This window comes from Martes martes (assembly GCF_963455335.1).
Source record: "Martes martes genome assembly, chromosome: 1".
Taxonomy (NCBI): Eukaryota; Metazoa; Chordata; class Mammalia; order Carnivora; family Mustelidae; genus Martes; species Martes martes.
Window position 1 is genome coordinate 177,518,277 of NC_137888.1, and position 25,925 is coordinate 177,544,201.

A 25,925-nucleotide genomic window follows, 5' to 3' on the forward strand; every position below is an offset into this window, starting at 1 on the left:
GCGCGTGTTAGATGCAGAGTTCATGTGATTCTAACACAGCCTCTTGGAGCACAGCTCCTATTGTTATGTCCATTTTACATACGGGACAACTGAGGGTCAGTTAGAGAAGCAGATTCATGTGCCTGGGATCACATGGCTCCCACGGGGCAGAGCCAAAATCCTAGCACAGGACTGTTGGTCTCCAGAACATGTCTGAACAGCGTCCCCAGCATTGTACTAAATATCTGGCACCGTGATAGCCAAGTGTCCCTGTCCTGGGGGCTCGTGTTCTGGGATGGTGGAAGGTCAGAAATTAAAACTTACATTAATGAGCATATGATTATGTTACAAGGTAAGCTTGAAGGAATATGGATCTGCCACAGATATACCGTCAAAAGACTGGAAAAGGAAACTGTGCTCCGTTTTCTCCTTTATAGTAGGGAAGTTTAAAAAAAAAAAAAAAAAGAGTTCCACAGCTATGGGGGTTACATGGTGTATTGGTGTGACATATCCCTCCAGGGAGGTTCATCTTAGTGTCTTACTAAAGCAGGAGAGGAGTCCCATCCACGAGTTATCCCAGTGGCGAGTCACCCTCTTGTGGTCCGAAGGCCAGCGTTTACTGAGTGCCGGCTGGGTTCGCTGGGCCACATGCCGAGGGAAAGACGGAAGGCAGCCCTGTGCTCACAGCACTCACATCCTGGCCCCAGACGCCGTGCTGTTAACTATTACGTGTTGTCCGATAAGCCAGTCGCGGCTCTGGGGACCAAGGGAGAAAGCCAGCATTCCTAGAGGAGGTGGCGGCAGCCAGGCCTCCAGAGTTGGTTGTAAAAGGGGTCATCATTATGGCTAGAAGGTCTTCGAGAGGTAGGCCAAGGGATGGCAGTGGCTCCAGAAAGGGCAACTTATGCGTACCTCATTGGCCACCACTGTTGCTAAGTCATTTCTTAGAAAGGAGCAGTGGCAAACAGGGCTTTTGAAAGAAGTATGAAAGGCCAAGACTCCCAAGAATTATAATGCAAAGGTGAATACACAGTATGTTTGGAAGAAATTCTGTCATTTGTTCCATGTGTTATTTCTTGAACACCTCTACTGTGCCAGGGAGGGGAGCCACTGGCGGTGATGCAGGGGTTACAACACCAACAAAGTCACGAGCCTCCCGTTCTTACCACCTGGAGGTGGAGGGGGTTGGACACTGCCAAGTTATCACACAGGTGAACACACACCAGTAAGAAGCCCAGCAGGCGGCCAGTGCCAAGCCCCAGGGACCACCTGTTCGGGGGTGAGGATCCAATCCTGGTAGCCAGGCTGGGCTTCCTAATCATCTGGCACAAAGCAGTCAGCATGAGCCAGGCAGTAGCTTGGGGGCAGAAAGAGGCCTGGAGCTCTAGGAAGAGCATTTCATTGACGATACCTCCCCGGGCATATGTTTCCTATGCTCTCGAGCATCCCAAGAGAGCTTGGCTTCCGGGCTGCCATCCCAAGCTGGACCCTTACTTGCTGAGCGAAAGCAGATGAAATGCTTTGAAAGTATGAAGCAAATTCTGTGTAGATGGGGGTAGGACTACGCCAAATATTTAAATAAAGAAATGCTTTGGAAAGACATCACTAATGTTAATCATAGCCTCTCCAAACTAAACAAACTAATGAAAGAGACGGGGAAGATATGTTGTTCAATAACAGATTTTTAAAAACATATAGGGGTTAGACATTCATAAAAATAAAGGGAGCCTGTGCTACCCGGATCGTGTGTGCACAAAGCCTAGGATGGCAGCTAGAATGAGTAGACAGCCGGAAATTTCCTCTGGAGACACATACAGCGGATGTTGCCACTGGAAAACACGTATTTTGGTGAGCACATCTATGAGGCAAGATGAAATGAGGTCAGAAAAACTTCCAGAGCTTCAGACTCTCAGTTTCTAACTCAACTAAGAAAAGGTTTAAAGGAAAAAAATCCCTGACCCAAACAAAAGTAGGGGGAAGAAATCTTACTGTTGCCTCCAGCACCTGAAGAAAAACGCTGTGTCCCATCACTGCTCTCTGCCATTCCATGATGGGGGTCCCTGTTTTTGCTGCCGGTGGTCTGATTTTTCTTTTTTCTCAGACCCACACACCACTTTGCTGGAATGTAGCCGCAGGTGCATTTCCACTCAGCTGGGCACACTTGGTAACTATACTGGAGGGAAAGAACTAGAGAGTGCACCCCAGTCCTCTCCTTCTCCCCTCTGACAACTTCACTCTTTCAGAAATTTGTTATTAGATTCTTTTTCTGGCTTTACTTTTGACATAATCAAAATCACGTACACATATTTCTCTCTCTCTCCCTCTCCGTCTGTCTGTCTGCTCCCCTCCCTCCCTCCTTCCCTGTCTGTCTCTCTCTCCCTCTCTCTTTCTCCTCCCCAAACTCCCCACCTCCCTTCCTCTCTTTGTCTCTTTCTCTCTCTCCCCCTCCCTCCCTCCCTCCCTCCCTACTTTTCTCTCTCTCTGGAAAACCCCTACATTTCCTCATATTCTAATTGCATTATCAAGTGTTGTGTTTGGATCATTAATTCCTTCCCAGATGATTTGCTCCTGGTAGGTTTCTAGCAAATTCTACCCATGTCTAATAAATCATCTTAGAAAATGCTGCAGGTTCTTCTCTGTCATAGGGATGGGAGTCCACATGCTAATTCCTGTGCCCTGCAAACAGTTTTATCCTCCTTCCTCTCAGCAAAACAACCCTGTTAGCTTCTTCCTTAAAACTCACTAACAACTTGACAGCAGAGGAGACATTTCATAGTTGTGCTTTGGCCAAAGCTCTCACTGGAGTATTCCACATCTCACCTCACTGAGACACACTCAAGGTTATTTTGTCATCTAAACAAAGTTCTCCAAGTGGCCACAGGCAAGGGGTCCATCTCCTCTGTGTCCCCTGCTGGAGCCGAGAGTCAGGCAGATGTCTGACAGACCCATTCCCCGGACATGATGCTTCCATGTAACCAACACTGAGAGCAAGAAAAGGAACTCAAGAAGTTTTAACAGTTGAGCGTTCTTATGAGGGGCAAGATGTGGGGGCGTAGTTCTTCCTCTCACCATTTGGCAGAATATTGGGAGCAGTGGGGGTTGTGGAATTGCGTGTAGAAAGGCTAAGTTCATACTTTCCATAAGCATCTCTTATTTTTTATTTCCATTAGGATCAACAAACTTATCATGGGCCTTCTCCATCCTGGGAGTCCTGTGCAGCTCATTCTTGTAATTACTCTGCCATTCTCATTGCCCCGAATTTAATCACCAAAAAAGCGAAGATCAATTATGATAATGTGGTCATATTTTAAAGCCCTCAGTGTCTGTGAAGTTGAGAGGAAGAGTCATTTTATTCCCTATTTTAGAGGTGATAAATATCCCAGGATGTCATCATTATTCTTTTGGTGCCATTTATAAATCACATTTATAAATCTTTGAGAAAGAAGTACCACCTTAAGTTTATTTTTGATTCATAAAGGTTCTAAATCTTACCGCTTTCTGTTCCTTCCACACCTCCAGAGGCCATCATTCCTGTTCACTTACATTGGTTCTGCTTTCAAAGCCAGTATTTCCAGAGTTCTGCATTAATTTCTCACAGTGATCATTTGGTAACTCCATACTCCAGCGGAGAGAACTTGACGAGAATTTATACAATCTCTTGATACAAAGTTGTCTCTGGTTGCAAGGGAAGGTATCTGCAAACTGTAAATCTTGTGGCAATTCACTAGAGATCTATCTAGGTTCTTTACTGCATTTAAACACTCCTAAACGGAATATACTTATACATAGGACAGATGAAGTACGAGCTGGTAGGATGAGTGTTTTGTCTTTTAGAAATTGTATTTAAATTTAGAAATCTTTCTCAACCCAGCAGGAGAGAGACATATTTTTTCCTCTAACCAAAAATTTCCTCAACAAATCGAGCAACAATTTGCAATTAAAAATAGAGAATTTGGGGCGCCTGGGTGGTTCAGTCGTTTAAAACTTCTGCCTTCGGCTCAGGTCATGATCCCAGGGTCCTGGGATCAAACCCCACATCGGGCTCTCTGCTCCACGGGGAGCCTGCTTCCTCCTCTCTCTGCCTGCCTTTCCGCCTACTTGTGATCTCTGTCTGTCAAATAAATAAATAAAATCTTTAAAAAAATTTTAAAAAAATAGAGAATTTTGTCACAGTTCGGGACAAAACAAGAGGTTAGTTTTTGTGTTTCAAGCACATCGATTAGATAAGCAATGAATTGTTCTTGTTTTGTTGCAGTGAATTTATATCACTCACACACACACACACACACACACGCACATACTATCCCTCTCCAAAATGAGTCTGTTGCTATAAGTTAGGAAAATAAAATCCAGAGCCTGTCCGCCCACTCTGAGGATGCTTGAGCAGCAAGGGCCATCCTGCTAACTGCAGACTTCAATTCTGCAATTTTCCTCCTGGGGATAATGAAGAGGGAAAAGAAGATCAGGAAAAATTTTCGTACTAAAAGTGCTAAAAATTGCCCATCGTAATCTGACTTTGAAATGTTGACATCCAATAAAGTTTAAAACTAAAAAATCTGGGAATCGTATAATTAGATATGGTTTACAACAACTTTAGAACACCAACTATAGGGGAAGCTCATGTGCAGAGCAAGGGTCTTCCCCTGCTGAAGCGGAGGACTATGCGTCCCATTTTGCAGAAAGAGTTGTTGAAATATAAGATTGAGTGGCTTTTTTAACCCGTTGGCACAATAACCCATCCTTAGGTCTGTAATCTAACCTCATTATGGTTTTCTAGCCAAAGAAGAGACGTGTAGGAAGCAGAGGCTCCAACAAAATAGTAGCTTCCACTGGATGGAAACAGCAGGTGGTGACACAATGCCCTCACCATGCACTTGGGAGGGAGCCCCAAGAAGGAACCACGATTTAGAACCCAGGACATTACAGGAAGTCTGTAGTCGGACAAGGAAAATTCTTGAGAAGCCTAGGACCTGCTTGGATCCTTATTCATTTCATGTTCTTAGAATTTGCTACTTGGATGTGTTTTGCCATGATATTCACACCTCGAGTGATTTATCTTAGCAAAGCAGGCTCTTTTGGAGTTAAGAAACCAAGTTCAGGCTCCCCAAACTACATTTAATAGTTCTGTGACCCTTAGGCAAGTCACTTACCCTCTTGAGTCTCAGTTTCCTATGAAAATGGAAATAACTCAAAGGGTGGTTGAAAGGGTCCCACTTCCTAAATCTTTCTTTGTTGTCCTTGGGCCACCACAGACACCTGTTACCTAGTCTCTGCCACTGCAGTCTTCACATAGCAGCCAGGTGCTAGAGTCATGTTTCTAAGAGGCAAACCTGAACATGTATCCTCTTTGGTTAGTTCTCCACCTACCCCTTTATAGATATCTCAGAGTCAGAGTCCTTTCTGTGGCCTCCAGTGGTCAATGTGGCCTGTACCTGCCCACACTTCCAGTCCTATCACATAACAGTCTATATTCCACCTGTTCTCATGCAGTTGTGCCAGGTTTCTTCCAGCCACAGGACCTTGGCTCATGCTGCTCCTTCTGTCTGGACTATGCTCTTCTCTCTTTCTACCCATGTAAATCTTGTCTATTCTGCTGATTTATGCTTGACATCTCTTCCTCAGAGGATTCCCCCCTCATCCCAGTACTGGCCTCCTTTCCAACCCCAGCCAGGTTCTCTTTCCTTCTCTCAGTTATAGGATCATTAGCTCTGTCTCCTTCACCAGACTATGAACTTAATGGGTGGCTCTCATTTCTGGTTTTGCTCACCAGTGCACTGGCAACCCCAAGCAGGATACCAGGCACATGGTCATCTCCAGTATTTATTAGATCAATAAGCACATGAATGAGTGATTGAATATAAAATGACTTAAGCATAGTGCACGGTACATAGAAAATATTCTGAATGAATGATGATGTCTGATGTTTCTAGGAAGTAAAAAGTAGGATCCCTAACATTAAGGGGCTTTTAGTCTTTCAGTTGTATTTCAAATCCCAGCCATACTTTCTGGTTTTTCTCTGGTGTGGATCTTTTAAAAATTCTATTTAGTAAATCAGAAATGTTTGTGATGATATATAATTTATTGAGGAAGATAATTGTGGACAAGCCAACTAATGATTCTTTTCTGTGAAAACAAAAGAAAAACTAGCCTATTCTCTCAACATCTAGTGCCAGTTTCATTTTCATGCTTGTACTAGGCCCTTCTCAATAGACTTTTCTTTAACTGCTAAGACCACAAGGCAATCATTTACAACATTTTCTTTAAGGATTCTACCCCATTTTCATGGAAATTTTACTACTAGCTTGCAGGGTAGAAGCAAAAAATTAGTTTTTATCTAAGTCCTATATGTCATAATTTTATTTCTTGGAAGAAAACAGAAAACAAACAAAAAAGCTTCCAAACCACTGTTGAAGTGACATAAAAATTTGAGACACAGATCCGCAAGAGCCAGGAAATTCTGTCAAGTGCATGACTTTAGCTTTCATTTGTCTTGGCATGCATCAGATTGTTTACTGACATTGGTGTTATATAAAGATAGTTAGGAAATTTCATTGTCTTATCAAGAGGAATAAGTAAGACAGAGGTCATTAAGGTCAGTGAGCTTCTTGCAAAATGTGTTCTCTTGGCTCTGCTTCTATAAGATTCATGGGCTTCAATATGCCTGGTGCTACTGGTTTTCTTATTACCGCTCAAGAGTTTTCTGTTTTAACACAAGACTCACATTACATTCCTCCTAGTTGGACCATTTTAAATGGTGTCCCATCACTGGGGCTTCACAAAATGCCTCAGGACATGTGTAGGGCAAACATGCTAAAATTTGAAGGGACAGCTTCGTAAGAAAAGAAAAAGAAAAGAAATGAGAAAAGAAAATAGATTCCTCTGCTTCATCTTCGCAGATAAGTAGGAAGGGGTGGGTGAGTGAAAACTTGTGTTTTCTCACTCTGCTTGGTAAACATGTCCCATGACCAAGGTGAGTTTCTGGGAAAGGTCAGCTGGCTTAGCCACCTTGGGTCCGTGTGGCCCAGCTCACCCATTCGCCCAAGGCACCAACAGTGAATGTCTTTCTTGGGTGAGGAACTTTGAGGAACTTGACTTCCTCATGAGAGCTTTGAGTTTCCCCTCTGAGGCTCCCTTGACCCCCCATGTGATGATGACTCTTTTCCACTCTGTTCTCCCATCCTGTTTCGACCTCATCTTACCTCTGGGCTGGGGTCAGACAACAGTGCTCCAGCTACGCAGCTCTATGGTAAGAGGGATAGGACATATGCTTGAACTTGGGCAGATGTGGTTCAAGTCCCATCTCTACTGCTTAGGAGCTGTACTGTTTTTCAGATGCTGCTTTTAGCAGCTTAGGCTTTTATTTTCTCATCTGTAAACATGGAAAACACCTCTGACCTTACCAATGACCTTATCGAGAGGATGGGATAGGATCACGCATAGAAAGCATTTAGCACAGGGCCTGGCCCAAAGCAGCATGCACTACAAGTAGTGCAGAATACCAGATCCTTGAGACGGACGCTAGGATCCCTCTACAAATCCATCTGTGTCTTTCCCATACACATGAGTGTAACATAAAATCTTTTTTATTGATGTTCTTTTTTTTTTTTAAGATTTTAGTTATTTATTTGACAGAGAGAGAGACAGCAAGAGAGGGAACATAAGCAGAGGGAATGGGAGAAGGAGAAGCAGGCTTCCCGCCGAACAGGGAGCCCGATGCAGGGCTCGATCCCAGGACGCCGGGATCATGACCCGAGCCGAAGGCAGACACTTAATGACTGAGCCACCCAGGCGCCCCTTTATTGATGTTCTTATACAATTTATTTGCACTAAAGTTTTTTACTGAAATTTGGCAGCTGGAATATTCCGGAACCACATGGGGGCTGGTATCTCCTGTGAAAAGTGCTGACCCTGAGCCAGACTTTCTTCACATTGAATCTTCACAACTGCATTCACAGATGAGGCACAGGGAGAATGTGTCCGAGTTTGCAGGGTTATGACAATGGCTGGCATTCAGCACTATGCTGAGAGCTTTACTTTGCACTGCTAAGTGGTTACAGAAACCCTAGGAGGTAACTGCTTTAGTATCCTCCATTTTTAGTGGGGGACACTGAGGCACACAGAGGTAGAGTAATTTACCCGGTCTCACATGTGGTAAATGGCAGAACAGAGATTCAGACCCATGGGTGTCTCACCCCAGAGCCCAGACAGTGGTCACTCTTACCCACTGTTACTGAGCTTTGGGGTCACCACTTTCTCAGTGGGACATAGAGCCTAGCACTTAGTGGTTCCCCCAATAAATCTTCAAATGAATGAAGATAAAAGGTACCTGATATTTATTGAGCATGCACTCTGTGGGGGCACAAACCCGAATGACTTTCTATGTGTGGCCTAATGAATTTGAATAACAAACCAATGAGTTAGGTCCTCCTGTTGACCCATTTTACAGATAAGAAACCCGAGTCACCAGGAGGTTGACTTGCTCAAGACGATATAACACGGAAGTGACACAGCTTATATTTAAACTGAGGCGGTCAGACCCTATGTAGAACTCCTTCCTGTTCTTATGCACCTTCATGCTGTCCCCGTTAGGATCCTGTTTGAAACTTTGGTGCCCATGGTTACGTGAAACATCATTGAACACTTCTTTTTACGTCATATTTTAATTTCAGCATGACAATGATTGTTTTCATGGAGGAGTCTTCCTACACGTCCTTTTCTCTGATGATGAGAGGCTGGAGGGTAGAGTTTTATCCTAATCACTGCCCTCGTCTTTGAGGAAAACAGCTAACAAATTTACAAGGTCTGTTTATGAGACCGATATGAAGTTTACACCAGGGAGATGGAAATGACATAGTAAAGTGGTTTTCATAAGGCCTTGGGTGTGATGCTTGCAAAAACGGAACCACGCCTTTCTCCTTTGAGTGGTGGCTGTATTGCTTTGATAGTAGGGGGTAAAGCCAATATGGATCGTTAAATGCAATAAAACGGACCTGTAAAAAGAAGCACGGCTAGCTCTGAACTTGCATCTGCCGATTCAAGTTAGAAGCCGCTGGCCAGTTGAATCCAAGGTCTGCAGATACACAAATGCTCACTGGCCTCCCAATTTCATCTGTCAGATACAGGTCATTTTACACCATCTCCCTCACAGGAGATCAGCTGAGTACGTAAACGCGCCGTGCTTAGAATAGTGGCCGGCCTGGAGGGAGCGCAGTACCACTGTTGACATTATCATGGCCAGAGTGCCCCAAACTCCTGCACATTACTTCAGCTCTTCTGGGCTCTCATCACATGGCGAGGTGAGCAGCGGAGCCCAGAAAGATAATGCCTGCTCTCCCGGATGCTGCAGCACGGTGGTACTAGGGGAAGAGACCTTTTCCAACCCTTTTGGGGTAGGGCTGAGGTAGCTGAGCCACCACACAGTCCCCTCTGCGTGTCCAGAGGCCAGGTCATCACGTGCGTCCATGACACCTCCTACTCCTGACCCAGTGACAGCCCCAAGTGGGACCATGGCCAGTCCTTCTGGCACTTCAGTGGGGATTAGAAAAAAGCTCCCTTGGGGCACCTGGGTGGCTCAGTGGGTTAAAGCCTCTGCCTGCGGCTCAGGTCATGATCCCAGGGTCTTGGAATCGAGCCCCACATCAGGCTCTCTGCTCAGCAAGGAGCCTGCTTCCCCCCCTCTCTGCCTGTCTCTCTGTCTACTTGTGATCTCTGTCTGTCAAACAAATAAATAAATAAAATTAAAAAAAAAAAAGAAAAGAAAAAAGCTCCCTTTCCTCTGAGCCCGCCCACCCACTCCCCTCCTTGTCTGGGCACCTTGCTCACCGCTTAGTCTGCACAACCCTAAGCAGGGATCCAGGAGAGAGACAGAGTATGAGGGAGCAGGGCAGGGGGATAGGGAGGGGAGAAGAAATTTTGCATTTTCACATGTTCTGATTTTCTGTGAGGTCTGTAACTTTGGTCTTTCTTGTCTCCTTCCCCTATATGGGAGGTTTCATGTTTTCACTTGAAGTGGTCCCACCTTGTCTCCAACAATACAGAACCCACGGAGGACAGGAAAGCTTGGGTAGAGCCACCTTGGTTCTTTGCAGGCACTCCATGACCTTTCTGGGCCTCACGTTTTACATTCTCCAAAAAAACAGAGGATACTTTACCCTTGACATCATGTCAATCCTACCGAGAATGGTGCCACGTACATTTTCTACTGAAAATGCTTCTCACTAAATATGTGCGTATGTATGTGAAAAACACAAAAGGCATATTGTATTTTCATTTGACATGTGGAAATTCTAAAGGAAACTCAACCAGATTTGTATTTAGCTTAGCTACGCATAGACAACCACAGAGCAGAAAATGTTGAATTTTGGTTTAAGAGTAGAAAGGACCATGAAATGGTAGCAGATGTGCCCAGTGGGGGGATGCAACTGTCTACAAACGAGTGAAGAGGTCACTCAGGTGACCTGCTGGCAAGCCTGCTGCCTTCCAGCTGCTGTGCTGAGGTCTGGGTGTACAGGGAGTGAAAGGCACCATTGATGCTCTCGTGGAGTTCAGAGCCTGGTGAGAAAATACAGGCAAGAAAAGTAACTGTGTGATTGCACATCAAGAAAATGCTGTGAATTCTACTTGGTGACATCTCGTTGTGTGAATTAACATCACTAAACTCTTGTGTGGAAGTGGACAACAGGCAGATGGTTGGACCATAAGGGCTGTTCTTCCAGATGAGCATAAAGAATAAGAGAAGGGCAAGGATGGTTGGAGGTATTTGGAAGAATGTCTCCCAGGAGTGAATAGTGATGGGCTGCGGAATATAATTGGCCATATTTAACTGGCTTTAAACCCAAAACCATCCCGTGCGGCAGGGGCATGAAAGATAGGACTAGAGAAGACACGTTCCAAAGAACTTAGTCCTAGAAAGGAGAGGGAGATTTAGCGATAGAAACACCTTCTTTCCAAGTACTTGACACTGGGCTTTCCTGTAACAGGTTGAGTTGCCTCTTTAAATTATCACCTTCAAGATGATGTAAAAAGTGCATGTTAATAAGTTGCTGAGTGGTTCAGATACACCATAGTTTAATGGACATTTGGATGTGATCACTTAAAATGGGACTTTGGCGTGATGACATCAAGTCTCCCGAAAAGAGATTAACAAAACATTGTCGATTAAGGTAGATTTTTTTTTTTTTTAACCTGAGAAGAAAGCATTTTGTAATTTTAGGACTCATACTACCTTTAGAAAAACTAAGAACATACGTGACTTTTCACCTCTCTTTCTTTAGGACTTGTCATCCATTTTATTATTCAGAGGCTATCACCAGGAATATTCTCCGTTTAGGAAAAAAAAAAGTAAGGGATTTTAAAATGCAAGATACTTAAGTTAGACATAAGGAAGGGTCCTCTAACAGGAAAACTACCTAGACTGTAAGTTCAGTTGTTCAAGTGAACTCAGAATGTAGTAAGTCAGGGGTGGGGGGTGGGGAGGAATCTTCCAGTTACAGAAATACCAAACCCAGGGAATTAACATCAGGATGCATTTAGAAATTACTGTGGACAAACCCTAGTGTGGTCCGTGCTAGAAATCAAACGTGCTCCTACAGATTTAAGTTTTTACATCATAGGAACTGAGATCTACAGATCTACAGAAGGGTAATCTATTTATAGATGACCTCACAGAGGAAAGTGAGTGCTTTCCGCAGAAATACATTAATTTAAACACCATTTGTTTATGAAGACTCCTCTTCCTTCTTATTAAACATAATGTCTACATGTTAGATAAGTTAACCTTCCCTTTGTCCAGCCCCAGAGCAGACTATATATTTGAACTAAATGAAAACACACAAGAAGTTTCCTCAATGAAAAAAAATGTTTTTTGCTTCAACCCAAATCCGAGCTTGAAACCTTTTACTTTTTGGTATGTAGTTTATTATTGTCTGTTGGTTCCAGTGGGATCTAAGTTTTAATTAGTTTGACAACATAGGTGTGATATTTTACAGAATGAAATCCCTGCCCCTGTATTTAATTAAATGAACCCTATAAAAGTTGTGTTTTAGCCAGGGGCATAATTGAGAGTAGGCTGGATTTAAAATTGCATTAGCGCTTTCCATTGGGGTCGCTGGCACACGCAGTGGAAAGAGAGGTGACTGCGGTACCTCGAACCTCAGAAACCAGATGTCTTCCCAAAAATAGATACATATTTTCTAACTTAGAGACAGCATGGTATGTCTTTTCCAAATATTACATATTCAGGTATCCTGAACCGCTCACCGTTGGGTCGGAGGGCACCCTGCAAGCTTTCTGGGCGCGTCTTTTGGAAGGCGACACTAAAGATGCAGGACAGGACTTGCGTGGATGGCATTTCTAGGTACACAGCAGTGGTCCGGCTTCTCTCTGGGCTATGGGCTCATTTTGTGTGCCAGCATGTGTAGTCTCTGGGAGCAAACCGGCCACCTCAGCAGGTCACATCCTTCACCGGGTGTCTTGGGAAAATGCCGTCCACGACACATTCCTCTGGCCATTTCTTGAGTGGCTCACACTTGCTGGGGCCTCATTTTAATTCTCCTGAGTAGCGTCCTGTCTAAATAACCCCAGCAAATACTTTCTCGGTGATCGAATGACTACAAGGTGGACCGAGGGGTTGTCCGTGAGATCTGCCCCCAAGTAGAAAATCTGCCCCCCCCCCCCAGTTTTGCACCACCTCTCAGGGCTGTGGAAAAGACCGTCACGACTGCCTCATACAGAGAGCAGCAAGCACGTTAGCCCGGCCTCATCGGAATCAGGCAGGGATCTTTCCATGCCCACGGCGTAATTGTCTTGTCTCAGGAGACCTTACGCTAAAGGACCTCTCGAGGGTTCCTTAGTGTCATGTCATGTTTGTGGCCGCGATGTTTGCCACGAGACAGACTGATTGGATTTTCACCATAATTGCACCTAAGTCCCGAGGGGCCAGCCAGAGCCTTAGGTGAATAACTTAAGCCTTTAATTTATAATAAAGATAAAGTTTGCAATCAGCATTTCTGGTTCCAAAACATTCCATTTACTTGGTTTTAGAGCTGCATAAACTGTTTTAAAAGCAATCTGCTCAATTGGGCGAGTTAATGATATTTAATGTGACCGGGCCAAACGTCACCGGATGAGCACGGCGGCGCATTCCCTCTGTAATTGCAGCCATCATCACGGCTGTGCCATGTAATGTAGCTGTAATGCTAATCCCGGGAATAAAGGCTGTCATTCTCGGGTGGTTGACAGCACACCGGCGTCATCCCCTAGCGAAGGCTCTCAGGGATGTGATTCCAAGATGACAGTGTAATAAGTGTTATGTGCACAAGGTAATTCAAAACAAATTTGGCTGCAAAAATGGATCGTCTAGGATGGTAAACTCCCACATTGTCTCCTTGTCTTTTAAGAGAATGTAATGATCCCTAAAATACCCTGTCAAGAAGCTTGTGTGGGTCAAGTCTTGTAAAATTTATCTCTTACCCCCCAAACCCTTGCTGGAGAATCCCAGCTTGAGGACTCTAGGATATGAACGTGCATGTTGGTAGTCCAGGAACAAGAGACGGGCAGGGAGCTCCTGGGTACACAAATGTTTCTTAAGACTACCTAATTAGGCTGCATTTTGCTTCTTTGATTTATAGATTATTTTCTCCTGGGAAAATGTGACTGTTCTGGTATAGGATCCCCATTAGCCCTGGTATCTTAGTAAATTTCTTATTATTTGCATGTTAGTCACTCTAAGTAGATTATCTTGTTAAACTTCATAATAACCTTAATAGGCACAACACTGTAATTACATTGTTTTGTGGAAGGGGTAACTGAGACTCGGAATAGCCAAGCTGTTCAAAGCCCACAGTCAGGATTCCAGCCCTGCCCTGCTTTCACGCTTGCTGACCTGTGCCTTCCTTCCTGAGCTGTAACTTAAGGAAGGAGGAGCTCACCTAGATTGTGCCCAGGCTTCAGCGGAACTGTCTTTGATTCACATACACACATGACTCTGGGCTTCTGAAGTTGTTCTCATGGACACAGGTGTCAGAAATGCCTTTCTGGGGAACCCAGCATGGCGGTGACATCCTGGAGTGGGACAAGAGGTCATTTCGTGGTCACCCCAATATTCCAGGCCTTCCTTGGGTTTTGCTGCCCTCTTTCTTCACTCTAGGCAGTAGAGATGCGATGGGTGTCGTTGCATCAACACCTTCGAATAATACCAACAACGGGACGGATTCAGAAAAGCCTTCGTGTGTTTTGGAATTGTGTGCATAGAGACACAGGGCAGCTCTTTGCCCCCATGAATCCTCTTAGCCTAGACTGATTCAGGTGGGTCCGTCGCGTTTCTTTTTCTAGGTACCATTTAAACATCTGCTCAGTCTCGTAGCATTGATTTATAAAATCTACCTAAGTAATAGGTAGTAACATTCCTGCCTAATTTTACAGTACATCTCTGTGATACTCACACCTACTGGGATGTTTTGGGCTGCACGCAGTGAAGATTGAAGTTAAAATGGTCGATGTATAAGGAATTCAGTACTGAATATGAGAAGAAATTTGGGGTTCAAAGGTTCTAAGCTTGGTTAGTTCATTTGCTCAGTGCAACCATCAGAGACCCTAGCTGCCTAGTTTTTCTGCTCCGAATCCCTCAGTATGTTGTTAATTTGGCTCCAGAGACTGGCTCTCAACATGATCCCAACATACTCCCAGGCGTCCAGGCGGCACATGCAGATGATTTGCCCAGAGGCAGCAGGAGGCCATCCCTACCTGTTTTAAAAACAAACAAAACTTCAAAAGCTCCCTAGAAGATTCCTCATGGTCTCCTACCAGCCAGAAGTGTGTTGTATGCCCATGCCTAAATCCATCACTAAGGGAACAAGAGCACTGTAATAAGCCAAAGTTAATCAAACCCACACCACAGGCTCCCTGGGAGGGAAAGCTCTCTGATCTGATGGAAGGAAAACAAAATCCCATCTTCCTGAGCTGGGAGGAAGGTGAGGCAAGGAAGGCTGTCTTTTGAGCAGGTAGCTAACACTGTCTGGTGTTGTATCTAGAAGACCTGATTGTACATGTAAAAAGTTGACTCCTAGGATGGGTTCTTCTTTAGCCACAACTAGAAGGATCCTGAAAGAAAATCTCATGTTCACTCCCTTTTGGCAAAAGCCCTGGTATTTATGTATGAATAGAGAAACCACAGGTTACAAGATCTTGCAGGACGCATTCAAAAGTCTTCATGTCTAAGGGCGCCTGGGTGACCCCGTCGGTTAATCATCTGTCTTCGGCTCAGGTCTTGATCTCCAGGTGCTGGGGTGGAGCCCTGACTGGAGTGGGGTTCCCTGCTCAGCAGGGCGTCTGCTTCTCCTCCTGCCCCTCCCTCTGCTCATGCGCACTCTCTCTCTCTCTCAAATACATAAAAACTTACGGGAAAAAAAGTCTTCACGTGAGAGTTGGTTGGGAGTAATACTGCCTCCGGTACAAGCCATCCCTGGTGACTACCGAGGGCAGGAGACAGCTGGGCTAGCTGGCAGTGGCCACGTCCACATCTCTTACACGTGCTGTCTGTGGCATTAATTTAACCCAGGGACAGTCTGACTCTCACACTGCACATTCCTGTAGTATTTGACCCTCGGCGTCAGGCAGTCATGGAAAATAGGGCTCAGAGAGTTCTACCACAGCATGAATCTCACAGATCTCCAAGTCGCTGTTCAACCACGCCCCCTCCCCTTCCCTCCCAACCCAAGCCCCAAGCACTCTGGGCTCTGAGCAAGGAGGGGGCCGAGGTGGTCCGCTGGTTTGGGAACTGGAAAGAATTCCTTTGTGTCTGGTTGTCCTCTTCTCGAAGGAGAAGGGGGAAGACAGTTGTGAGGTTAAACCCCGGCGTCCCCAGTCCTCCTGGGCAGAGGATGGAAGAGTTCGGTGTTTTCAGCCGTTCATCTACTTCCTGGTGCACTCGAGTCATTTCCTAGCCCAGAGTTCTTGTTCTACCCAAGTCCCTTGTGTTGCAAGTAAATTACTTAAGTAGATTGACTCCAGATCATTAATAATCTCTGCCAGCGTGATGCACTTGGGCTTCATTACAAGGAAAGAGTCTCACATCTATCCTTCAACCTAGCAGTTGTTTACAAGATCCGCGGTCCTGAGAGTTCTTGTCCCTGCAGGGCCGGAGTGGAGGGGCTTAGCAAAAAATAGAAAAACGGCTGCCTGATCAATACTCGTGTTTTGCTTGGACAAAGAGAAACCGACGTGCTCTCTGCCTCAGAGGTGGGACCTAATTGTCATTGTGCTTTGAAGTACAAGATACTGGGGGGTTAGGGGGAGGAAGCGTATGCCGGACAGAAAAAGGTTCAGTGTTCATTTTGACATTTGTAAATAAATACTAAAAACATGCCTATTGAAACAATGGAGTATCAGTCTAAGAGATTTATGCTCAGGAACCCCTATGTGAAGTGACACAAGCTTGTGAGTGTTGCTCTCCGGAGATTTGAGAAGCTCAGGAAGTTTTGCAGAGGTACAGCCCACAGAGTATGGTTCCTGTACGATCATTTTGTATCTGACTTTACAAAGCAAACCAACCCCCTGGGGAATAATACTGAACTATGAGCCAGGGACCGTTTCTGCAGTGTAGTTGCTAGACATTACCAAACTCCCGGAACATAACATCCTAGTCCTTCTCTGTGGGGTACAGGAGAAGGATGAGGTAAATTCAGGAGTTGGACTAAGAGGTTGCTTGGAATGACTTCATTTTCTAGAAGTAAGGTTCTGGCTTCTGTTTCCTCTCGTGTAAGCTGTGCTAAAGATAGCCACGTTGAGTTAGCGGATTGGATGCCGCATCCAGGATACTTGCCAATGGTTCAAAGTTGTGACCCACCACTAACGGGCTGTGTGGGCTCATGTGGTGAATCTGCAGCTGTTAGAAGAGGGAGACGAGCATAACGTTGGCTCTGCCAACTTCCCGGACTGTGTTGAGGGAAGTGTTAAGTGCTAGCTTTGGGTCAGTCCTGCGGTGGACTGTGGACACGCTGTAAGTAAAGGCACGGGGGACGCGGCAGCGGCTCAAGCTGTGCACAGTGGGAAACAAGACCGTATGCAGCTAGCGATGGTTCCCCACATGTTGGCCAGAATGCCAGCTGAACGTGCACCACGTTGACGCCTGCCACGTCCATCTACCACCCGGATTATCATTTACTTAATATATTAGATTGACTCTGAAAAAAAAAAAAAAAAAGCAAAGCAATTTATTTAAAAAGGAAACTTCACATCACTTCCGTAAAAGCAAAGCTAATGTCACCTGACATAATAGACCCCATTAAAGCATAACAATGTAATTAATTTCTGGTTAGCTATTATTGCCTGATAAAGGCTCTGAGCCCGGAGGCTGCTCTTTTCTCTCACAGGGAAGATTAGCAGGTGATGATACCGTGTGAAAGACATTCCGGTAGGAAGCCAAGATGTCCCCACTGTGAGATTTATCATTTGATGCCAGATCTGTATCCCTCCAAACTCACTCCCATCCCACCAGGCATTCCTTAGGAAAGAAACCTAAAACAGGGAGAATTGGAATTCTCTGACACCGTCAATTTCTTAATTTTTAGCTTGCTTACACGGGAGCGCGGTCTTTCCAGCTTCTGCTTGACTATAATCCTCTCTCACCCTAAATGTTTTTCCACAGGTCAACGGTAAAGACTTATCCAGAGCGACTCATGACCAGGCTGTGGAAGCTTTCAAGACCGCCAAAGAGCCCATCGTGGTACAGGTGTTGAGGAGAACGCCTCGGACCAAAATGTTCACGCCCCCGTCAGAGGCGCAGCTGGTAGACACGGGAACCCAGACTGACATCACATTCGAGCACATCATGGCGCTCACCAAGATGTCCTCTCCCACCCCACCTGTGCTGGATCCCTATCTCCTACCAGAGGAGTAAGTCACATGGTCCCGTGGCACTAATCCGTTAAGCACGGTAAAGAAGTGCAGTGAAGTTGTTTTCTTCCCTTCCGTGTGGTGGAAAACATGAGCGGGTCTGACAATTTTCCTCCAAGTTGCTCATGTTTAACTTTATTGTTTATAGAGGCAATCAGTGGAGTCCTGCTCAAAACCGCCCTGACATATTAATTACTTTATTATAGCCCTGGAGCGGAATTATTCAAATTATATTCTAAAAACGAAATTACTTACAAATGTCGTAAAAGTTATTTCAGACTAAAATTTAATCACCGCAAATGGCAACGGGAAGGTTTTGTGTTCTAACTAGAGGGAACGCTGATGGTTCTCTTAAACAGACAACAAAGGGAGTCGGGAGTGTAAAGAGAGCCCTGAAGGGTGTGCATTCCGATTTCTTGGGTCTCGTTTCAAACCTGGATCCGTGTTAATAAGCCCACACGTGCCTCATATAAATACCACATTTACCGATTAAGTAACAGCTGCGATCCGGCATCCCGAATGAATTACTTTACACATGACTCTCCTCTTACCTTACTTCCTGCCAGAGAGAGAGAGAGAGAGGAGCTCGGAGCCTTCAAGTCAGACGAAACTGATGTTCGAACTGATAACTAGCTGGGCACCTGGGGCAATTTACTTTATCCCCATTTTAATATAGGAAAAGTGGTGATAGCCCCCAGTGTGTAGGAGTTGGACTAGAGGAAGTAACGTGTGGGAAGGTCTCAGCATGACATATGGTAGGCACTCAGGAGGGAGCAGAATCGTTCATGGAGTGAGTGAGATGGAACATCTAGGGAAAAAATGAAGAGCGAGAAATTTTCTGCGAGAGACCACTTCTGAGAAGATGCCCGCTTTATCATAGAGCTCGTAGCGTGTCATTTTGCCTGTGTGAGGACAGGATGTCCACTTCCCCACCTGAGTCTCTCTAGGTGATGGGAGAGTCACTCGTGGGCCTTCCTTCTTGCTCCTGCTTCCCATCACTGACGTGGTGCTTTATTTCCAAGGGCATCTTACCCCTCCCAGGGCGAACGTCTGGGTGCCGCCTCTTGGGTTTCGGATAGTAACTCAGTAGCTGGAGTGAGCCCACATTCCCTGCGGTTCCTCCAGATCCCGGACGGAGGCTTGCCTTTAGTCCCGTGGCGTTACCCGCTGGCTGTCCCAGGAGCCCGGGGCTGATTCCCCAGACCTGACGAAGTAATTTCAGCTGCAGCTGACAGTGGGGACGGGGGACGAGGGGTTCCCCTCTCTGACATCCGTGCTCAGTGTGCACGGGAGTGTGCACAGACGACGGCCCTCCCGTGCGTGGGGAAGCGCACAGGCGCCCCTTCTCCTCAGCTTCAGTTGGCAGCGACTGAAGGTCAGGTCTGTCTAACCTCAACGGCCAGCGCTTAGCCACGTGACTCTTCCGTGGCCTCCCAGTTGCTCCTGGGAAAGAATTGCCTGATTCACTGAACACAATCATTCAAGCCAGTCCTTTGACTTTATAGAGCAAAACTGCCTCTCAGTATTGATGAGGGCTTTGTAGCCACTCCTGCCTCTCAGATGTTGAACTGTCACCGTGATGGGCCTTTGAGAAGCCAAACCCTTAATTTCCTCTTAAGTCTAGTTAACATGACATGACTTACCCCCCAGGGGCAACTTGAGAAATGTCAGTAGAGTCCAGAGGTCAGGCCTCTCCAGGTTCTGGCCCCAAGGTCAGAGCAGGGCAAGAGTGCGCATTGGGATGGAAAGGGGAGTGTTAACGTGATGCTTGAAAGCCCAGGCCTTCCAGCGGCATCCTCAGTACTACAAGCCCCTTAAGTGCTCGCAGGATATTTACCGGATAGGTCCAGAGAATTGAAAGCCAGCCCTTGTTTGGCCATTCGTGTCTGATCTGGTATTTCAAAACTAAGTGCCCGGGAGGGAAGACCAGAGCCCATTGATTGCTGTGCTGACCTTTGAGGACAAGATGCTCAAGAGGCAACCGTCAGGCTAAGCCTTCCCACCTTGTCTGGCCCCTCTCAGGGCTGCTCACCGAGCCTGTTACCATCCCCACTGCCTCGGCTCCTGGAGGTCCCAGAGAGACCATGGCTTCTGGAAACAGGTTTTCACATATGTTGTCCTAGAGAGACTCAAGCTTCCGTCCTCTGAGCAGTGGGTGTGTATGCATGTCAGCTCCGATACGGGTGCATTTCACATGTGCATGTAGGTACATTCGTTCGTTCATTATGTACATGTATGTGCGTACTCGGGTTTCATGTCAAACCTACCTTGTCATGGGACAATCACAGAAGTTTGGAAAGACACTGTCCTAGATGACAGCCTCATAGTTTCAGTCCCAGCCCTTTGGACCGGACTCAGCGGCCAGCACGTATCTTGGAGTGTTTCCTGAAGTCCAGCTTTTTCTACCCAAAGAGAAAATCTAACGGTGAAGCAATAAGCAGGAGAGAGGAGTGTGTCTGCTGCCTAGACACTGAGTGAGACAGGAGGCCTGTTGACTCACGGGACTAGCTGGCAAGAGGATGGTCACTAGGAGCAGTAGAGGCAATCCCGCTGTCCCTGCATCTTCTCCGGGGAGGATGGAAGTGTTAATAGGGGAGGTCCTGTGCTGCTGGGAAGCACGGTGGGAACAGGGGGACTTGGGCAAGACAGTGCCCTGGCCCTGAGAATAGAGGCGGCATGACAGCAGGCCCGGCGAGGTTGGGGGAGAATGAAAGCAGCAACTTTCAGCCGCAAGCAGGTCATAAAGGTGTCTCTTCTGTTCTCAGGCATCCCTCGGCCCACGAGTACTGTGACCCCAGTGACTACATTGGCGGCATCCATCAGGAAATGGACAGGGAGGAGCTGGAGTTGGAGGTAAGGACGTCCTTGTCTCGATTTAGGAGTCATTGCTAAGTCTAACAAGGTGTCTGTGAGCACACACGTAGTTCATGGATGTTAACGAAAGAGCCACTATGGGTGGATTTCTTTCAGAAGAACCACTTTGAGTCGTGCCATTTAAAGGCATAATTCGGCTTTTCTTCTCTGCCTCTTTTTTGCCTTCCGTTCCCCTTTCAAAACAGAAAGTAACAGTCTGACCCCAAAGCAGAAGTGTAGGGGTTTTCTTTAAATTAAAATCACTTAAAAGATAGGGTAGCGAGTCCTTTTGTGGATCTGTGAACTCGGGTTCTCTCCTCTCATCAGGCTCTAAACTCCGTCCATTCTTGTAACTGCGGGGGGCTCCCCGACCTTTTCTCCTCTTGAAGTCATGGCTACTTTGACTCAAAGGCAAGAGTAGGTGGGTAATTAGAGTAGGTGCTCGCCCACACCAACACAAAAGGGTTTACCGATGGTTTCTAACACTGAGCTTGAAAAAAATTCAGTTAATCTGAAACTCTGCTTAAGTTGAGGCCGTATCTGACTCGGATATGATTCTAGGTGATGTCTGAGGTCACACCGGCCTCTAAGGGCTTTTAAATTTATTCTTATTCAAGTATAACTAAGATACGGTGTTGCATTAGTTTCAGGTGTCTAACAGTGTCTCAGCAGTCCTGTAGGTTACTCAGGGCCCCTCACGAGAAGTGCACTCCTTGTCCCTGTCACCCGTTTCACACAGCCCCCGGCCCACCTCCTCTAGTGGACCTCCGTTTACAGAGTTCCAGCTCTCATTTGTCTTTTAATAAGAGAGATGGAAAATAGAGCAAAGTCACCCTTCAAGATGTGCTTATTTACACTTTTGGGCAAACACTGGTTCCTGTATTCCACTGTGTTTTCGAAAAATAGCGTTTTTTCAGAACTAACTTTACAGACTAGGATAATCAGGGACCTTTTGGAAAGATTCCTGATGTCAAGGGTAGGCCCTGCAGCGCCATCGGAAGGTCAGCCAGGAAAAGTCCAGTAACAGTTTACTCAACCGTGGCTGCCTGCTGTGCTGTCCGGGCCATCCCACCAACACATGTGAAGCGGACAGGTTGCTGTGAGTGGAGTAGGCTGGAGGGCAGTGACGGAAGCGGGGGACGAGTGTAAGGTGGTTGTGATCCTCGAGCTCTCCTTTATGGTTACCGGGGGGTTTTGTGCCAGAAGAGAGGACAGGGATCAGTTGGCTGCTCCCTACAGCCTGACACAGACCAATCAGTGTACTTGGCAGTAGAGCCATGACGGATTCAGGGGCATTGTTTGGAAAATTTGAATTTCCCGCTAAATGCCTATGGTCACTGTGCAACGGTGGTCATTGTGACTCAAGACTGCTGCCGTTCCTGCACACCATCTGCCGTAGACTGCAGTGCTGGCCTCCCACTGATTGATGCTGTGTAAAACATAGCCTTGCGCCTTTCAGAAAACCAGCGATTCTGCCCATTATTTACGATTTCTCATTTCCCCAACTTCAGGGCTAGTTCATGGAGCAGCCAGTGCCCCCTCCCAGGACACTAGTTCTTAACATGTTAACTAACACGCAGTGTGTGCAAATGGGGTTCCACATCAACTGTGTTTGAGAAATGTCTGAGTGAACCACAGTGAACAGATTTGGGTCCCAGGGGACTTCTTAGTCCTGGATATGTTCAAGGGCATGGTAAATGCCCTAGGAAGGGGAACAAATATAATAGAATTACCTCCAACATTTTTTTTTTTTTTGATCTAACAACTTCTCTCTCGCCAACTACCTCTTAGCATTTCCTGGGTCTAGAGTTCTCTGGAATAGGGCTTTAAAGAAGAAGGCTATTTAGCAATAGTTATAGGACAACACTATGTTTTGATGATCAATGTAACTGTGATAAAGTCGAAGTCTTTAAAAAGCTATAAAATATCTCAGGAGCTAGATTTACAGAGTCTAACTGGCCTCTGAACAACACAGGGGTTAGGAGGGCTGACCCCCTGTGCAGTCAGAAATCCACATCTAACTTCTGACTGTCCAAAAACTTAACTATTAGCCTACCGTTGACCAGAAGCCTTACCGATGACATAGACAGTTAACACACACTGTATCCTTACAGTCAGGTAAGCCAGAGAAAAGAAAATAAGAGAAAATATGTTTTCAGTATTATATTCAGTATTATATTGTATAATCCACAAAAACAATCCACATGTAAGTGGACCCATGTGGTTAAAACCCATGTTGTTCAAAGGTTGGCTGTATGGCGTAGACTTGGTAAGTCATGGACACCTCATTAAACTTGACTCCATACTAGTGATCTGTTTTAGTATCTAATGCCTCAGAGAAACTGACAGAACCTAGGGTTTCTTTTTTTAAAATTTTTATTTTTATTAACATATAATGTATTATTAGCCCCAGGAGTACAGGCCTGTGAATTGCCAGGTTTACACACTTCACAGCACTCACCATGTCACATACCCTCCCCAATGTCCATAACTCCACCACCCTCTCCCTACTCCCCTCCCCCCGGCAACCCTCATTTTGTTTTGTGAGATTAAGAGTCTCTTATGGTTTGTCTCCCTCCCGATCCCATCTTGTTTCATTTATTCTTTTCCAACCCCCCAAACCCCCCACGTTGCATCTCCACTTCCTCATATCAGGGAGATCATGTGACAGTTGTCTTTCTCCGACTGACTTATTTCACTAAGCATAATACTGTCTAGTTCCATCCACGTCGTCACAAATGGCAAGATTTCATTTCTTTTTTTTTTTTTTAAAGATTTTATTTATTTACTTGACAGACAGAGATCACAAGTAGGCAGAGAGGCAGGCAGAGACAGAGAGAGAGGAGGAAGCAGTCTCTCTGCTGAGCAGAGAGCCCGATGTGGGGCTCGATCCCAGGATCCTGAGATCATGACCTGAGCCAAAGGCAGAGGCTTTAACCCACTGAGCCACCCAGGTGCCCCAAGATTTCATTTCTTTTGATGGCTGCATAGTATTCCATTGTATATATGTACCACATCTTCTTTATCCATTCATCTATTGATGGACATCTAGGTTCTTTCCATAGTTTGGCTATTGTGGACATTGCTACTATAAACATTCGGGTGCACGTGCCCCTTCAGATCACTACATTTGTATCTTTAGGTTAAATACTCAGTAGTGCAATTGCTGGGTCGTGAACTTAGGGTTTCTTCCTGGAAAAATCTTATGTCTAAAAGAGCTTACAGATGCCTTCTGGAAGGTCACAGGTCTCCCAGAGTATCTGCCCCATTTGGCCCATTCTGCCCTAAACTTTTTTTGTTGTATCTGAATACCACCAGGATCACTGTTTGCTTTCTGCTCTGTTTTAACCCAACTCAACTCATTGTAAGCCAGGTGAATTTATTTTAAAGGCAATGCACTATGACTGCCTCAGAAAATCAGCATCAACTGCCATAAATAAAAGGTTCTACACAGTATATACAGTGGACCCCAGGCAGTGTTACCAAACCCTGATGTGCATGATCAGTGGTGCCGGGTGAGGGCTGAGGGGTCTGGGGCCGGTTCTCCCCACCCCTCCTCTCTTATTCAGGAGATCAGCTAATGTTAAAGGAGTGTCCAGACTAGCCCAGACAGAGTCCGTCTTCCTAAAGGTGGTAACTTTCTCAGCATGAACTACCTTAGAGCATCTTGCTTTTGGTAGAAGCCACTCTAAAACAGTTCCCTAGAATCTTGCTTCTCCAAGTGTGGTGCCAGGACCGGCACAGCATCCCCTGGGAGATGGCAGGAAATGCAGAGTCTTGGCCCTCAGACCTGCTGAGTCCCAATCTGCATTTTAACAAGATCCCTAGGTGACTTGGCACACACTCAAGTTGGAGGGGCCCCACCTAGAGGTAAAAAAGTCCCAAGTTTCCATTTGCTCAGGGGGCAAAGCAGCAAGGTTTTGGTTGTGCATTCCATTCCGTATAGACTTCTTTCTTTTCATGAGTAAAAAGCAGAGACAAACAACCCAAGTATTTGGAAAATCAGTTGAGTGTTTTATTTATTTATTTTTTTTGCAATGCAAACAAAGTAAAATTTGATAGTTAAAAGTGCCTGTTCCGAAAAGATCTCTCTGCAATTTTCCCTGAAACCCCAGTTTTCTTTTCTTTTCTTTTTTGCTGAGTCTCTTACATTAGACCTTTGATGCCATGAGACTTTACATCCATGATTATTTTCATTTCGACTTGCCCATTTTCACTGATCATCTGTTACACAGAATACACTGGAGCTGGAAATGCAAAATCAGGAAGTCACCACCCTGCTTGCCTTTAAGGAGCTCACATTCCTCGCAGTTCCTAAGCCTTTAGGATTATTAGACAGGAGCTCACCATCTCCTAAGAAAGCCAAAATATGGTCATGGGTGCACGCCAGGCGGGAAGGTTGCTTTCACCTCTGGACTTTTGTCCTTAGCTGAGATGTCACCAGGTTATTTTTGCTAAGTAAGCACATCTCACAAAGTGAACCTGGCGGTTTGGGATAAGAGGCCCATCCTGAGTCCTGTGGTGAGGGCATGGAGTCTTCCAGAAGCTCAGTGTGGCCCCTTCCCAGGAGGCACTCTCCCGTAGAGAACAGTGTACCTCCAGCACTTTGCCCCGCTGCAGAGGCACGTCCTCGGACGGTAGTTTGGTCAGCTCCCAGATGCTCAGACGAACCTCAGTGCCAAGAGCAGAGTTTCCTAAAGCAGACCCAGTTTTTAGGGCAATTGGCATGTACCTGTCATCCATGCTTCTCACCAGGTTTCATAGAGCAGTCCACACTCTGTCTCTGCTATGTTCCATCCTTTTATCCCCCCTCCCCGACTCTGGGGTTAGATTACAAAAAGAGCAGGCCTGTTCTGAGTTAGGTGGTCAGTCTCAACACACCACTCGTCGTCCGAGTTGGATGAGATTAACATCCACACCTTTTGAAAAATAGCTAGTTCCGTGGATATTATATAGGAGGAAAATATATGAGTGTGTTGGGATATTATAGAAGCAAATTCACAGAGAAAAACAGATGTTCTGTCTTTTAAAGCACACAAAATGATCGTATTTAGGTAAGTGTCAAATCCCTGTTATTGTGAAACTGTGTAAAGCCAAAAGGATTATACCCAAGTATGCCCAAGGGTTGAGCAGCCACATAATTACCCATAAATTTTCAGGTACTGAACACCTGCTCTAGATCTTCCTGGAGGCAATTAAGA

General features: G+C 45.7%; 1 protein-coding gene across 3 annotated transcripts in view; it reads left to right on the forward strand.

Annotated features, from left to right (window-relative positions):
- Positions 1–25,925, forward strand: part of PDZRN3 (PDZ domain containing ring finger 3) — a 241,238-nt gene that overhangs the window by 201,653 nt on the left and 13,660 nt on the right. For all 3 annotated transcript variants that reach the window (XM_080828836.1, XM_080828838.1, XM_080828837.1), the window contains 2 exons: positions 17,624–17,871; positions 20,637–20,724. In XM_080828836.1, coding sequence (XP_080684962.1) covers positions 17,624–17,871; positions 20,637–20,724 — 336 coding nt within the window. The remainder of the gene's footprint in view (positions 1–17,623; positions 17,872–20,636; positions 20,725–25,925) is intronic.